Source organism: Tribolium madens, unplaced genomic scaffold, assembly GCF_015345945.1.
Source record: "Tribolium madens isolate multiple individuals breed KSU strain unplaced genomic scaffold, Tmad_KSU_1.1 Scaffold_97;HRSCAF=244;Tcas5.2_LG3a, whole genome shotgun sequence".
NCBI lineage: Eukaryota > Metazoa > Arthropoda > Insecta > Coleoptera > Tenebrionidae > Tribolium > Tribolium madens.
Genome location: NW_025401069.1, coordinates 5181366 through 5197860, shown reverse-complemented (window position 1 = coordinate 5197860; position 16495 = coordinate 5181366). Strand labels below are relative to the sequence as shown.

The 16495-nt window shown below is 30.6% G+C and overlaps 1 protein-coding gene across 3 annotated transcripts in view; it reads right to left on the bottom strand.

Moving 5' to 3' along the window:
* LOC123014242 overlaps window positions 1-15721 on the bottom strand; it is a 29254-nt gene extending 13533 nt beyond the window's left edge. The window contains exons 1-3 of one of the 3 annotated variants that reach the window (XM_044413256.1): window positions 5609-5702; window positions 5257-5553; window positions 4998-5192 (exon numbers count right to left, since the gene is read on the bottom strand). In XM_044413256.1, coding sequence (XP_044269191.1) covers window positions 4998-5192; window positions 5257-5296 — 235 coding nt within the window. In that variant the 5' untranslated portion in view covers window positions 5297-5553; window positions 5609-5702. Of the gene's footprint in view, window positions 1-4997; window positions 5193-5256; window positions 5554-5608; window positions 5703-15539 lie in introns of those variants that run through there. The other 2 variants (XM_044413257.1, XM_044413254.1) reach the window with 2 other exon arrangements.
* Between the last annotated feature and the right edge of the window lie 774 nt (window positions 15722-16495).

Below are 16495 nucleotides of genomic sequence, written 5' to 3'. Positions count from 1 at the left end.
GAACAAAAACACGATTAGCCCGTCACACCAAACTTTTCAACTCAAAAGTTTGGTGTGATGGGCTAATCGTGTTTTTGTTTAAAAATCTATGTTAAAAATAGGTTTGAATTTTTTTTTTTAGTTTAAAGAAACAAACCGTCGTTTTAATATTTATTTAAAAATAACCAAAAATTTTTGGTACGTGTTTTATCTGAAAAATTGTATTTTATAAATGAAAGACGGACTTTACACCTTATTTATCTGACTTTTAACGCGAACTTTAATACAATTAACTAGACCAGAGGTTAGTTTACTATTTTTTGTAAACGTGTTTTTTTCTTGTCTTTTGCTAGACTTTCATTGGCCTGTTTCGGAAATCGAATTTAAGAGTGGGTTCAGATAAGTAGTGAAACATATATTCGTATATTCGATTTAATATATTAAAATTCTGTGCAAAGTTCTGGAATGAAACAAAATTTTATTTTATTTTGTTTTTACTTGAAATACAGTAAAAGTTGAGACAATTTCTGCTGTTATACTAAATCGATCCTCAGAAAGTACAAACCGTAATTACAGCACCCAGTAATATGTTTTTCGTGAAATAAATATTGTGTTATTTATTTTATGTTTTGTTATTTAAGCTAGTTGTTATGCATGAAGGCCTCTCCTCTAGTTCTCATTCCAGGCGATTTAAACGCCATGAATTACGTAATAAATGTATCTACTTAATCCCTTTTTTTCAGGAATCCTTCATGAGGTAACAGCTAGAGCAAACTGCTTTTCTGACCTGCACGATCTTCTGATTTGTTACCGCTTGAACACGTGTGGCTTATAACCGACACATACTTAAGAAATTTTTTACCCTTAGAATAATTTACACACAATCTTTACTTTTAAATTTCATAAGCGTAGAAGATAATGCCAATAAATAAATTATTAATAAAGTTGGCATGTGACATCCTGTGAACGGCTTAAGTTTTCATTCGTTTCTTATTAATTTTTAAAAGTTCTTGCATGAATTAGAGTAATCCTGAAAAGGAATTTAAGTGCACAAGTCCGTGCTCTGCAACATCAATTATGTTCACAGCAACACGCCCAACCCAGCGTCCATTTCCTTTCCGCACTGAATGTGGAGGTATCCCAAGAACGCGGAAAGTTTGCACAAAAAATGCTGAAATAGTGCCATAATGACTAATGATTGTTTATACTGTTCTGGTTGCTGTAACCTTAATCAACGGTCAGTCTGTCAAAGGTTAATTTTTCTCAGCGTCTATTTTGAGCGAAACTGTTACAACAACGTGTATTTTAGGCTGGAATTACTGGTGAATGTTAATCACGTATAAATCAATAAACCGTGGACTTTTCTCCCAAATTTACATAACATCAACAGTCAAAAATAACGAAAACTCGAACCGTTATCGTCAGTGGGAATAGCCCACCTGCTTGGACAATATTCATAGAATTATGATGGTTAATTACCATAATCTTAATTTTGGGGGCGTAACTCATCACTTCTTCAGTCGGTTATTAGCTTCTTGGGGCATCTCAAACATGTGATATTTTTCAAGCAATTTACGAGAAACGCCAGGACCATGAAATCATTAATATGGACAAGACCTGGAATGCGTCTGTGAGAATTCATTCACACGGATCTTAATTCTCTCTATTAAATAAACGACATTTTTTGCGATCTTCTTCGGTAGAAAGTTTAACTGTGTCACTAAATTTGTCCGTTAATTTATTTATTGATAATTGGCGAATCGAAAGTCATTGATTTAAACTGGCCTAAAACTCTTCTTTCACTTTTGTGATCTATAATTTGCAAAATGAGGTCGACTTTTTGTGATTGTTTATAGCAGGAGTGATGCAGATCTACTGCCTAATCAGATGGAAATCACTTTCTTTACAGTTCATTCGCTTTGGCGGCTTTACCAATCAAATAAATATTTCAGATGTCAACGGATTCCTTAAATTAATTGTAGAAAGTATTTTAGCTGTTTACAAGGTTTTAATTTATCACGAAAAATATGCTAACTTCTATAAAAGTCAAGTAAATTAGTGTACTAGTGTAAACACTAATTAATATAAAGTGTTTTGCAAAAATAATAAGAGAATTTAATGACATCAGTGGAAAGTAGATAAATCGTTTGATTATGTATGAATTTTTGTAAATATGAATTTAATGAATAAATTTTAATTTTCTCTGAAATTTTATAATACAGCTTAAATACATAATTTGGTTTGGTTCGTCCCGAAATACATAATGAGATAACTGTAATATTTTTGAGCTTTATTTTGTTTATAAAAATAATAATAAAACAATTTAAGTAATTTTGACACAAATAGTAAGAAACAACAATTAGGTTTTCAGACCTTTTAGATAAAAAAACATGTAGGTAGTACATAATATCATTTAGCATCTTGATACTGAATATTAGTTAATAGAAAATTACATAGTTTTAATTTTACTCAAAACTATGCATTTCTAGTTATTATTTAACATTATTTAAATTATTATTTTTCCTATTTAAAAATTCCACGCCAATAGTGCAACCTTGTTTTTTACTACTCATATCAGCAGCAATAACTAATCCTTCATTTGATTAATTTATTTAAGTAAAAATAAGTCGGCATTCTCACATAAGAAATAAAAAAAGATTTTTGTGTAGAAATACAGTCTACAGTCTAGCTTTGTATTAGAATTTTGTGGTTATCATGTCTTTATAATTAATTTTGAGTAATTTGAATGGATTTAGTTGGTTAACAGGAATGTTGATGGGCGGCGGAAGAAGTGATGTCTATAGGTTCTTTAAGATAATGATATGCATCAAAACTAAATTAAATTAGTTTAATTTATAAAACCTGTTTACTTTGATGATTAATAAGAGTTGTAAAAAAGATCCACATCATTACTTACGTAAGTTACTACCGATATTCCCTTTTACATAAAACTAACGGTGTAACGATTACGACATATCAGAAAGAAGTGAATACTGAATATATTAAAATAATTGGAATGCATGTTTTTTTCACATTTGGTTGGTTTGTGGATCTAAATTACTTGCATGGATAAACAAATTGAAGCTTATCCTTTTTATTCTTGTCAAAAATCTCAAAACAGTAAAACGTCAAACGATGTGGGCCTTGACCCGCCTATGTAGAAATGCTTTGCGCGGACTGTGAAGGTCTGGGTCTTGGACATATCATCGGCGGAGTTTACATATGGTGAATTGTGTTACCAACACACGAACAATCATGACACTTTTGTAGGTGTTTCATTATAAATCAACAACAGTTAACTATTACATTTAAATGAAAGGCTATTATGCTTCAATATTTAAGTGCTAGTCATCTGGAATTTTTCTATAGGTAGGTACTTTAAAACTTCTATTCATAGGTCAGTTTGTAGGACGCAAAGAATACCAATTGTTAGACACAATAGCAAGAGACGGATTCTTTCTAGTTTGATTTCATTTTAAATGTTCTATTATTTTTAATATCATCATGAAATGCGTAGGGAGTATAGTACTGCGAGTGATTTCAATGGTAGATTAAGAAGGAAACTAACAATTTTATTGGTATAATTATTATGTTTTATACCATTAAGATTTATGGTGGAACTCAATAGTCTTTGTATAAAATACAGTAAATAATTGATGACCAATACGTATTTTTCCTCAGGCAATTTCACACATCGCTAAACATATACCTACCTACGCTTTAATTTGTCGCTACTCTAGATGCAATCTTTGAACTCAGCCTGTCAGTAATTGTAGATTATCACAACTGGAAGACATAAATATCAACACGAAAACGCGATTCTAATTTAGAAACACTGAAAGGGAACTTCCAATGACTTCTTTAAAATGTTATTTAAAAGACCTAACTATTGTAATTATTGTTGTTTGAATTAATTACTGAAATTTTCTCACGTGAAAAACTTTTACGATAAAAAATGTAACTTTCAAAAACTGGTTTTCACCAATTTGGGAAAAACAAATTCCATTAATTTAAATTTTATTAGAAGCATCAGTCACGTGGTACACATTTTTTTTTATTTTAATTGATTTTTTAGGTGAATTCCTAAGAATAAAATTTTAAAACAAAATTATTACACATTTTTTTATTTTTTATTTTTATTATAATTTTTTTAATGTAAAACTAAAGTAGAATATTGGTGACATTTAAAATTGCAGAAAATCTTCTTTATGATGTGCTTAGTGTGGCACTTTGTGGTTATCTAGTGGAAAATTATTTCCTCAATCACGCATTTGGGCGTCAGAAAGCATAAAGTAAAATGGTTGTGACTTTTAATTTTGCTCATTCAGAAATAGAAATTATCAAAAGTTTTAATATTTGGAAAATCACGACTTTATAATTGAGCAATTTAGAACGCTAATTATAAATAAATAGGACGTCAATTAACACTCAGTTAAAATAGTTTATGACTTTATTCACATTGGTAAAACACAAAGTATTTATATTTCTTCCAACCTTGAACCAAATAATAAATTATAGTTAAATCCCGAAGCTTCTACAAGTTTTTTAAAGGTTATTTCGTTTCATCACTTGAATAGCTTCAATAAGAAAAATGTGTAACTTAACTCTTGCTAATTACTAATTAGTGAGCAAATTTAAATTAATTTGCACGTTCGAGAAACGGAGCTTTGATGAAAACTGGATCAGTCGTTGTTTGTTTCTTTAATTTTGTTGCAATAAAATGCCGGATTTGAATTAAAACCAAAACGGAAAATCTGCGCGAAAAGTAAGCATAATTGCATAAGGACCGGAACTCGTTTGGTATTTAGGCCGACTTCCTGTCTGTGCTGATTATTATTTGCCCATGACTTATGCTTGGCCTACTTGGAGACTCCGGTCCGTTATATTTCGCAGTTTACTCATCGTCATCCTCGTCTTAAGTGAAATTACATTTTACCTCTTTGTTTACTCACAATTCGAGGCTGCTTACCTACTTAACTCTACACAAGCCCATACTGGGATTAAAACAATTGACTCACCACAAAACGGAATTCCCTCAGGCAGCCATTGCCCGTTTTCGCACACGCGTCTTGAGGGGCCCAGGAGTTCAAATCCTCGCTCACAGGAGTAGGTGGCTACGGTTCCGGGGCCGAGGTTCTCGTCGGAAAACACCACCGACGAGTGGGCCGGAGCTCCGGGAAAGCGACATCCGAGTTTCTCTTCGGCGGAAATTCCTGCAAGATTTTTATGAATCATTAGAAGACATTGTGGCACAGGTTGACGAGGGTTAGTCTCTACCGGAAATGCAGCAGGTGGGAAACATGTAGAGCGGAACCATGATTACTGATGCTTGAGTCGATGTAATAACGAATATTTTTGGAATTTCGGGAAACGGTTTTGGCGGTTTTTACATGAAAAATGTCACAAAGTGGTAACCGCAGAAATAAATAAAACGGTTCTTTGGGTGTCCAGGAAGAGCGACTTGTTGGGTTTGTTATGTCGAGTTGGTTTTAAGTGAAAAAAGTGCTAAAGTAAATGCCAGATGGGAGTAAGGCAATGGCGGCAAATCTTGCATCTTTAAGGATTGAGGATCATCTGCCAATAATTATAATTTATTTGTATTCTAATAGCATGCTATTGTATGTCTTACGGTGATTCTCAAATCGAGATGCAACATGTGATGAATGTCTGAAGCGACATGACAGGTTAATAAGTCAGTAAACTTCATACAATTTAATCAGGACTGAAACAATTGTAAACAAGTCGGTAAAGGCAACGAATGCCAATACTTGTCATTATTTTTGCTGAGACTAGATTCCCGAGTAGATGATAAACTTTTAATCCAGTTTTAGGTTGTTTACGTTAAGTTAATTGATTCTTTTAAACAACTTTAGTGTTATAGTGTATTACACAATAGCGTTCATCCAAGTATTCATCCTTTTTTCAAAGTCAATTATGTAGTAAACTTCTTTTAAAAAACCTTGTGGTTACCGTAAATAATGAGAAACAGCAGCGGAGAGGTTTTTTCGAAAAATGCATATGCTAGTTTTAGCTTAGATAATAATCATTTTGTCCCACTTTCTTCTATAATTTAAATCGGAAGTCTTTGAATAGTTGCATCATACACAACATTTTATTTGACTTGCAGATTTTTGTAAAAATTAGTCACTATGAGTAAAACAGTACCTAGGTAGATTTATTTAGAAACAGAAAATCACAAATATTGTTTACTGAAAAATACAAGAAATCGTAGGGCAACAAAACATTTAGTTGGTTCTTAATTTTATTAAAAGAGTACGTAACATACATTTTGTGTACCTACATTTTGGGACTTATATTGCCAATCTAGCGCTTTTCACAAGGATTTTTCTGTGTGAAAGAATGGAGCTTCTTTACTTTAAATTTGTAACTCAGATTCTCAGACAAAAGTCAAATGTTTGTGACCTATTTCATCTAAAAAAAACGCAATTACAACTTTGCCAGTGTGGCAACAGAAAAGTCACGAGGTTTAGGTAAGTAATTTGTAAGCAGATTTTTTGTTGAAGTAATTATGTGATTATTGAATTAAAGAATGAAATTAGTAATGAAATAAGGAATTCAGCTAATATATTAGCCAATTGTGATTTGTAGTAGTTTTAAGTTTATGAAAAGATTAGAAAGGTAAGAAAATGAGGAGGAAACTACTGAACCAAAACATTGTTAAGCGTTATATTCTCTTTTTGATTTTTTGTCTTTTCTTATGACCTGCTATAAGAGGTCAGTGAGCAGTTTTTGGTTTGATGCATTTTAATAAGAAACAATCTACTAGCAGTATACTCCAGTACAAAAAAAATATGACATCTGAAGAATCGAAAACTTCATCAAATTTTATAAAATAAAACAAAATTAAAATTCTTCAATATAAAATAGAGAAAAAATAGGTATAAACTTTTCAAAATTTCGAACTTTAAAAGGCAGTTGAAGAGACTAAGGGCTAGTTTCATAACCGAATTAAAAGGACTTAAAATTAATGTTGGTTTAGAATGTGAAATTTTTGTCAACAAGTCCGTAGTAATCAGCACATTCTAAACCAACATTAACTTTAAAGACTCTTTAGTTCGATTATGAAACTGGCCCTAAGAAAGTATCCAGAAATATGTATGTACAAAGATATCCACAATAAATGAATCTGTTGGCAATCCAGACTCTAATTGTTAAAGGTTACCATTAGAAACACTTTTGATTAACAACAATTCAACAATTTTGAGAGGTCTGTTACCAACAGACTCAGTCTTTCTACAACACTTTGTATATAAGCGTCAAAATAGCTACAAAACAAAACATTTTTAAAGAAAAATTCTTTGTAAATCTAAATCAATTGTCTAAAAACTTATTATAAAAATTATATTATATTATAAATATATTATATTTCAAATAATTTGTTTTTAAAAGACAATTGGTGAAGAAACAAGAAACTATTTAGAAATTCCGCTGCCAAACAGAAAAACTCTAAAATAAAAATTTTCGTATATACAGGGGTGTTTCACACAACTTTACGAGGCTTGTGCCTAATGTACGCTCCCAAATATACAAAAGTCACAAACACAAACTAGGGAAGATTATGCAATTTTTCAATATTTGTAATCGAGTTCGTATCGGAATATGTTTTATTGATTGCATTTTATAGGCGCAGACCTCGTAAAATTATGTGAAACACCTGTATTCAGCAATATAATAAACTCACTGAATAAACTATAAAAAAACTACTGGCGGTAGGTACAAAAAGATCTGAAATCAAATCAGTGGGAACAAAACGTGTTTTTTAGTGTACTTACTTTTTGGTAATGATTCTTACTTATTTCTAATTGTCTATTTTAGAATAAATTATCTAGTGTTTTCATTCAGAGCACGTGATCGGAATAACTAGGCAATCAACGTAAAATCTCTAGAAATATTGGTGTCAAGGGTCACGTGGCTCTTGACCAATTATGAAGGCACTGAAGGATTATTTACTATTTTTAAATAATTTCAACAAGCAACTAATTTCCTTATTTAATTTATGTATACAGAGTGTTTTATAAAAATTTTAACATCATACAATTGTACCTAAAAAACGATATCTTAAAAAATTGTCATACAAGTGCAATAGAAAATGTGATAAAATTTACGCTGGCTCTCCTACCACAGTATCAAAATGCAAATAGAACTTTGAACTTTTAAGTCAACCATATCAGAGTCGTGCTAATTTTTATTTCGGATTTTGGGCTTTTCTAACATTTTTTAAAATTAATTTTGTTTTAGAAATTGTGTGTTATTAAATTTGTCAAATAAATAATACTGACGATTTGAGATGTTAGTTTCAGCGATGGATTCTACTTTAAAAAACAGAAAGTACTTAGTAAATATGTAGTATAATTCTACGTTGGTGTGAACGTGAATACAAATTCTACGAATGATCAAATGCAAGAAAAACTACACACATTACACACTAATATTCATGTATTAATATTTTTTATATATCCCAAGAGAAGTGAAATACGTAATTAGGACTAACAATATTTTACACGTGGGAACGAAATTCTAGGGGGAGTTGTACTTATATTTTTCTTTCTCTCTTTTATGTCTTGGTTTGTACACAACATAATTGATTATCTGATAGGAGAGACTACCGACTGTGATTTTGATATGGTTTGGATTCATCAACTAAAAATGTTATCTGGAGTGTTTAACATCACCAATGCTACATTCTTTGAAACTTTCTACTTTGATATATTTGTTTATAAAAGCCAAAAGTAATATTTCAGGTTTTAATTGGAGAAAAAAAGATGGAGGAGTCATTATTCTACTACAACTACCTACTGTAGTATAGTGTACTACATAAATTTAAAACCCAGTGTGAAGCTAATTATGAGTGGCCTGAGAATTTAAAATTATTCTTTAAGGGAACAGTATTTAACAATGTTATCGTCAATATCAAATAAAAACAATAATAATCGGAATAGAAACTTTGAGAAATTCAATATTCTAGCGCAAAATACGAGGATCTGGTTCTCATGTATAAATGGGAGCTAATATACGCCTTAATTTTCATTTCTGGGTTACTGGCACAATTCAGACAATAAGTTACAAGTGCATGATATCAAGAACCATGTAAACAGCAGACAGCCAAGTCAAATTAGTTACGTGGTGCATAGGTAATTTTCTACAACTTTCCTTAAAATTACAACACAGTCGAGAAGCGTAAGTGATATTACTGATGTCCATACCGATACTGCATTGTTTGAAAGTACTAAGCGATCAGGTGATATTATAAAAAGTAAGTCGCGTATATGTCGCTAAAACAAGATTCTTAAAGGAAAACTATTAGTGAACCGTTGCCGTAAGCCAGTTGTGTTTAGTACCGGTTGGAAATACTGAAGAGGTTGTAAACCCGTTTGTCAAGTATGCGTGTCAGCAAAACTTATAGAAAACCACCGGAAAAGGGTTCATAATTTTAATTTTTCCTAATCAGAAGTGCGTGCCCAGTGTTAATTTATAACTGCAAGTATTTGCGCAAGAGTAACTACAATAATGACCAGAGAAAGTTGCTTCCTGATTACATTATCTGTCGTTTATTAGTGCAATAAGGGTAGAAACGTTAAAAGCGATAAAGGATTTAAACGGGTTCATAACATGCTAAGAAATGAACACTCAGAGAACGAGACAGGATTATTGACTGTGGCAGAACTACACATTTTTGGGAAATTTATACTCAAAAAGTTACACTTTATCAAAAAGTGGAACCAATAAAAACACACAAAATTGCAGGGAAAGTAGATTTTGTAAATTTTGATTTTGCATTTCGCTTGTAAAAGTTGCATTGTTATTAATTAATCGTAATTTAATGGTAACAAAATTGTTTTTGTGAAAAAACTAATATGTATGTGTTATTCCTCTGTCGCTTTTCCTCGTATTAGAATTTAACAACTGCTATTTTAAAAAGAATATTGTTAGAAGTTGCTATATTTTTCATCTTCTGTCGAGAGAAATAAGTCAAAACACAAACTAAGTTACATCATTGAAAAGCAAAAATCACAATTTTATCAACAAATGCAAAGTCATCCAAAACCAGTTTTAACTAATTTTTATGCATAGAGACTATCAAAAATGTGTTCAATATTATTCAGAAGTTTTTTGATTATGAATCGTCAATGATACTTTATAGGTTTCAGAAATTTAGATGTAAATTACAGGGTCTGGAATTACATCTTTTCAAATTTTCAAGGAAATACGAGGGCTTTGAATTAATAAATATTTGTTGAAAGTGTGAAGAGATTTTTTTAAATACATACAAACATTTTGTCAAGAAAATCTTCGTCAAAAAGTGTTACCACTCAACATTAAATTTATTATTCTAGAATTGTTTGTTCTTTTACTCTTAAAACATGTCAAATGGTATACGCGTATACATAGATGTTTTTTAAAAAAAACGACGTTTTTAAAAAACTAAATAGTATATTAAAGAACAAGTTTTATAAAGGTTGATTTGGCGCACGAATCCTAAGCTAGAAAACGAGCCGTAGGCGAGTTTTCTATATGGGATGAGTGCGCCAATGCCATTATAAAACGAGTATTTTATGCTATTTTTTCTAATTTGCGCCTCCTTTTTTCTTATTTTAATTAGAAAAACATATATTTTTGCGCCTAGAGAATTTTGTGTTAGTTGGTATCGGTTGGTGACACTCGGCGCCCACCTGTTTTTTTGAGTCATTTCTGCCGTTTGTCATTAAAAATAAAATTTACAAATTATTAGTTATTAGTGTTACAACATAATAATAATAAATAAAATATGAGAAACAGAGTTTAGTTTGCATTACGCCCGAAATTCGCCAAATTGCCGAAGCAACAACGCAAAATTTGTTACCTGACAAGTCAGAAGCGGCATCCAAAAACTAAATAACCCTAAATTCATTAAAGTACAGTGTGCTTTTATAGATAACCATAAACGACTCCTACTGGAGACGTTAATAAACGTATTATAAACGCAAATTAGAAAAACATAATTACGCCTGTTTTAGATTAAAACGTTATAAAATGGAAAATTAATTTAATGAATGACGATAAATGTTCTGCATAGTCATACATTTATATTATTGGATGTATTTCTACAATAATCTGATTTTCTTATTCGTCAATAATAATAAAAGAGATAATACTATATGATATACACCCAGTATAAACCTATTATATCGTTACGCCCAATAATAAATAGATAATAAATAAATTATTGCACAAAAACCAAAAAAAAAATCTTAGTTTTTTATTTCATATAGTATTATTATTATATAATTTTCTAATTAATGAATAAAATAAAGTATGGAATTATGTGTGGAAACTTGAATTTTACGAGTATATAAAGTGTATTTTTTTATTTAACCACTTTTAAAAAAGTTAGAGTTTCTGTCTTCTATTAATAACAATTTTTTAACACTTTTAGTAATAACTAAACATCCTTAATTTAAAAACTCATTAGTTCTATTCAAAAATACGTAACGCGCTTCTTTATTATGTAGAAATAAAATTGAGTTGCTGCAACAAATTTCTTTTGATAATATCACACTGACATTTGCATTTTAGGAGCTGATTAAGTGTTTAATATTTCAATATTTCTTCATATTCTCATTTGGTATTATTTTTTGACTGTAATTTCAGTGAAGTGAAGCTTTCTTTTCTATACATTTGCAAAAGTAATGATGCATTTAATTAAACTCCACTAATGACATTATATAAATGTTGGCAAAAAGAGCAACCTCATGTCGTTTTAATTCCAAACCTTTACTCACGAAAGAATTTTTACTGCTTTTTATTCGATGTTAATTATTTTGCTATTCAGGAAACTGAAAAAGAAGCATAAGCAATTTACATGATTGCGACTTAGCCTTCATTGTCAAAGCCGCGCGTGCTTTAAGCTCGCCTCTGGTCAATAATAACTTGTACTTAGTCGGACTTGCAGCGTTAAAAATCTTAAAGCATTATCCCCTGCCTTGATAATTACGTCCATGTCAGTTGGCTGATACACAGGTGTTGCAAAAAAGGGCCCATTGTTATAGTTAACGCATCGCTAGAGGCGTCATCGTTCCTCAAGTGGTGTAGGAGTTGCGGATGTTCGTTAGCGATTAATTAAACTGCAGTTACATGACATTTTACAATAATAACTAATATAAATGCAACGCTTAAAGTGTTGTAATTTATTGTAGATTTAGCAAGATTTGCACGATTGTATTCCGTTATAAATTCAATGTCTTTAATCAAGTTATTAACATATTATGCAAATGTAAGTGATTTAAATGCGCGAAAGGTCAAGCAATTTCACTAAATTTTAGACTAAATAAATTAATAATCTTTTCCAAGTCTGAAGCAACGATTAACTTTTGTTATAAAAATGTTCCGTATAAGTGGATGGAGCAATAATTTGTCGCTACTTTCAAAAATTTCTGCTTCTAATGGAAATTGCGAGTTTGATGGTATCGGGAAGACATCCAACACACTTATATTTTATCAAGGTACTGTGTAATTTTACATGACGATGTTGATTTCGATCGAATCTTTCATGTTATTGAAATTAACGGTTACTCGAACTGTTAAACGGCTACACTTGGCAGCAGAATCTAAAACACATACCAAGAAATTTTTATTTATGCCATAATTTTCCAGAAATCTTCCATCTAGAGTTTCACTTATGATTTAAAAACAGTCTCGTATACATTTTTATTATACGAAATGAAAGTAAAGAAGATGTAGGTACCCTCGTGCTTAAATTACAGAGTGATTTATTTCTATGACAATCATTTATTTAAACCATCATAGAAAGTCATAAAAGTAAACTTGTGGAAGTTTAGAAATGTGGGTTTTAACCGGACTTCCGGTCTTTCCGGGACGAAGCCCTTGGAATAGAAGAGTGAAGGTGCTTATTTATAAAAAGTGAAAATTATGATTATCATGTTAATAGAGTTTTAATTTACAAAATTAGGTGCAACGTTTATACGGTCTACTGAAGAAATATTGTTTAACGTATAATTTTACACTTTAATGTGGGGTTTTGACCCAATTTTAATGCTCTGAAACATATTTTATGTCAATAAGGGTTTTTTTTTCGTATAATTGTGGTGACTAAGAGATTTCGATTGTAATGAGGAGCGGTAAACGCCGAATATATAGAGCTGAAGTTAACAGTTTCTTTAAGAAATAACTTCAATCAAATACATTATTGGATCGTTAAATAGACTCAGTCTACCTACTTTACAGTCATTAAAGTGGGTACATAATGGGAAATGGATCATTCATTTAAAGATGTGATGACGTGAAGATCTAATTAAGCACCGCGATTCTCAATGAACACCTGATTAAGAGAATTTTTTAGTAAAATTCTTAATTTGCAATTTATTTTATAATTGTACATAAAAATTAAATAAACCTAATTATCTGTACCTATTGTAGTTGCTTAATTAACTTCAAAAATAAGTTTTTAGCAATTTCAAAAACACGTGATATAATTTTATTAGTAATGAGATAGGTAAATATAGACTCTTGTCTTTTTTAATAAAAATTATACATAATTTTATCAATTGTTTTAAATTATTTTTAAATTAAAACTAACTAAAAACATAAATAAAAATTATGATTCTATGTTTAAACTTCAAAATACTTGCATGATTAAGACATGTTCTTATAAATGAATATAAGGGTTTTTTAGAGTTATTTTAAAAATAAATACGATTCTATTGTTTGTTGCACTTGAGTTGTCACTATTGTCAAAAAAATTGAGCACTTTTCTATTGTACTGAAGGACTCAAAATCTTTTTATTAATACTTTAAATGAGTACATTTCAAATTCAAGATCACAGCTATTTATTAAATAACTTTTTTAAATATTGTTTCTTTTGTTAAAAAAAATAATAAGAGAAAGAATGAAATTGAAGAATGAAATTAGAACAGAAAAAGGACTCGCGGCCCAGAAAAAAGCCATATAAGGTAAGATACCAGGAACATGGAAAAAATGTTAAAAAAATTTTATCTATAAAAATTTCAAAGTTATGAGGGTTTAAAGTTTGCATTTTGACTCTATTTATTTCTGTTGGAAAAACAATTTTCCAAGTTTTTTTGCTATAGGCTATTAAAAGAGGAAACAAGGAAGCTGTATTCTAAATGGTAACTCTGTTCAATGTTATTTGTGGCTTTTATTGGCAAAATTTTTCTCCCTTTACTAAATAATTGTAAAAAAACATATACAAGATTATAAGTATCATTAAATAGATATAAAAAAATGTCAAATGTCAAAAATTAAATGTCAAAATTTTTTGACAGAGAATTTTTTAAACATTTTTTTCATGTTCCTGGTATCTTACCTTACTTGAAAATGTGAGTTCTGGCGCACCCTGTATGAATAAATAATAAGATTTTTTTATCCCACCTCGTTATTTACCTACTTTTTTTCATTTACTATTTCTTTACTACTTTATTTACTATTTTTACAAGTCCAAGCTGACTTAAAGTAGATAAAGCAATAATCTTCTTTAAATCAAATTCAAAACTCGCCAATTACCTATTGTAAAAAATGTTTATTTTGAAAGAAGGTTTTTTTGTAAGAATTTATTGTATTTATGATAAGTTGCAAGTATAGAACATAATTGTATTTTCTATAGTCAGGTTAGAAATCTTTGCCAGTTTGTAATTTCGTCAATAAAAATCGATGGAGAGTGACAACTAATTACCAAATTTAATAATCAATTTACAATGTGAAAAAATCTATGTTCTCAGTTTTCTTTGTTTTTTTTTGACATCAATTGTGGATTTTTACAATAAAAATTAAATCAAGATCATGTTTTTAATGCAAAATTGAAGAGTTATTTTTCAAATGTACAAAATCTGAATTTTGATTGATATTCTGACCTATTTGAAGTTATTTAATAGTTTGGTGTAAATCAAACTTTCGGAACGAATCTCTAAAAAATAATTATTAAATGTGAAATTGATTAAACATAAGACATCCTAAAACTTAAAATAATATAATAAATTATGTAATATCTTAATTATTATTAATCACCTTTTTAAAATGCAATATTAATCGTGTCTTTGTCTTTGATACATAAACATTTTTTTCCAAATATATGGACATTTTATAAATAAAATTTTATTTCCATTGGACTCGGCAAATTGAAACCATTTAATTACTCCTTTTAGAGATAATTGATATACATATTTTGTGCATGCCGACGCAGTGAAGAACCCGCTTAGAGAAAGTATCTTATCAAAATTAAATCGCCTATCATCAATCGAGATCATGTCTTTATTAGAAAATAAATAGTTCCTCTTAATAAGAAAACAAATTGAACCGTTTTGTATCTGGGTCAAAATAGTTCGATGTTTTAACGGTACCCTCAAACCACCCAAGCAATAACCCAAAGGAAAATCTGCGATTACAATAAACACATAATAAAACAATTCGTGTTGCTCCCGAGTTACCTGAAGAAGTAAAATAACAATTACACAGTTGCGACCGTTATCGGACCGCAACCTAAAAATGCGGTAAAACTCCGCATTTAGCATTATTTATCCCAACTCACCGTTTGTCACGAGAATTACTCCTAAAATAAAAGTCAAAGGAAATTTGCACATGTTTCGTAGGGGTTTTAGCAAACCCCTGCACTGACACACAACCATCGCGCGGACCGGCGAAGAACTGTTAGCACTCGACGGTTTTGCACCTGTCGGCTCACCGGCGATACTGACTGCAGAAGCCGAAGACCGGTGGTATGGAATCAGGCCGACCGACTTTACCACGACCAAGAACTAGCGCCTTCAACCAAGGCGAAGAAGACTCGCAAGGTGGGATCGGCCGAGTGTAAATAATCGATTAATCACCACACTTGCCAAAGGATGGGATTATCGGGAAAAATTTTACCAACAAACTGAAAGTGGTAGTCGACAGCCGGTTAATTCTGATTTAGTTGCCGAGGAAGCTCCGGAGTGACAGGAATTTATGTCTAAATTGAATATTGGTCTACTACTGTCAAGAAGATCAATGGACATGTAGGTATTTTTGGTGTTTTGATTAATTTTCTACATCTAATGGCATGAATGGGCTTTGGATGATTTAATGTTAAACATTTTTGAACATGACAGTTGAATATCAAGAAATAATGAGTAAAATAACTACCTAAAGTTTTTTTTTTTTAAATGGAAATTACCAAGTCAAAATTTTGGTGAAAAAATTGGTAGCAGCTTGTCTCCATAGTCACAAATTTTGTTTGCTCTTTGTTTTTGTTCCTAGAAATTTTGTTAAAAAGTTATGGTTATGTGTTCAAATTGAGATGTTGAATCTTGTGTGCTCGTTTGCTCTTTGAAAACGCTATAATTGAATACCTGAGGACAGACATCATTACCTCAGGTCCAAAGACAGAATTCAGTGCTAATAATTTTGATAGAAGCACACCGCAAGTAAGTACAGTGTTGTGGACAAAAATGTGGATCTTGAGAAAAAGTTATTCAGCAAAAGATACAAGCAAGGTTTATGAAGATC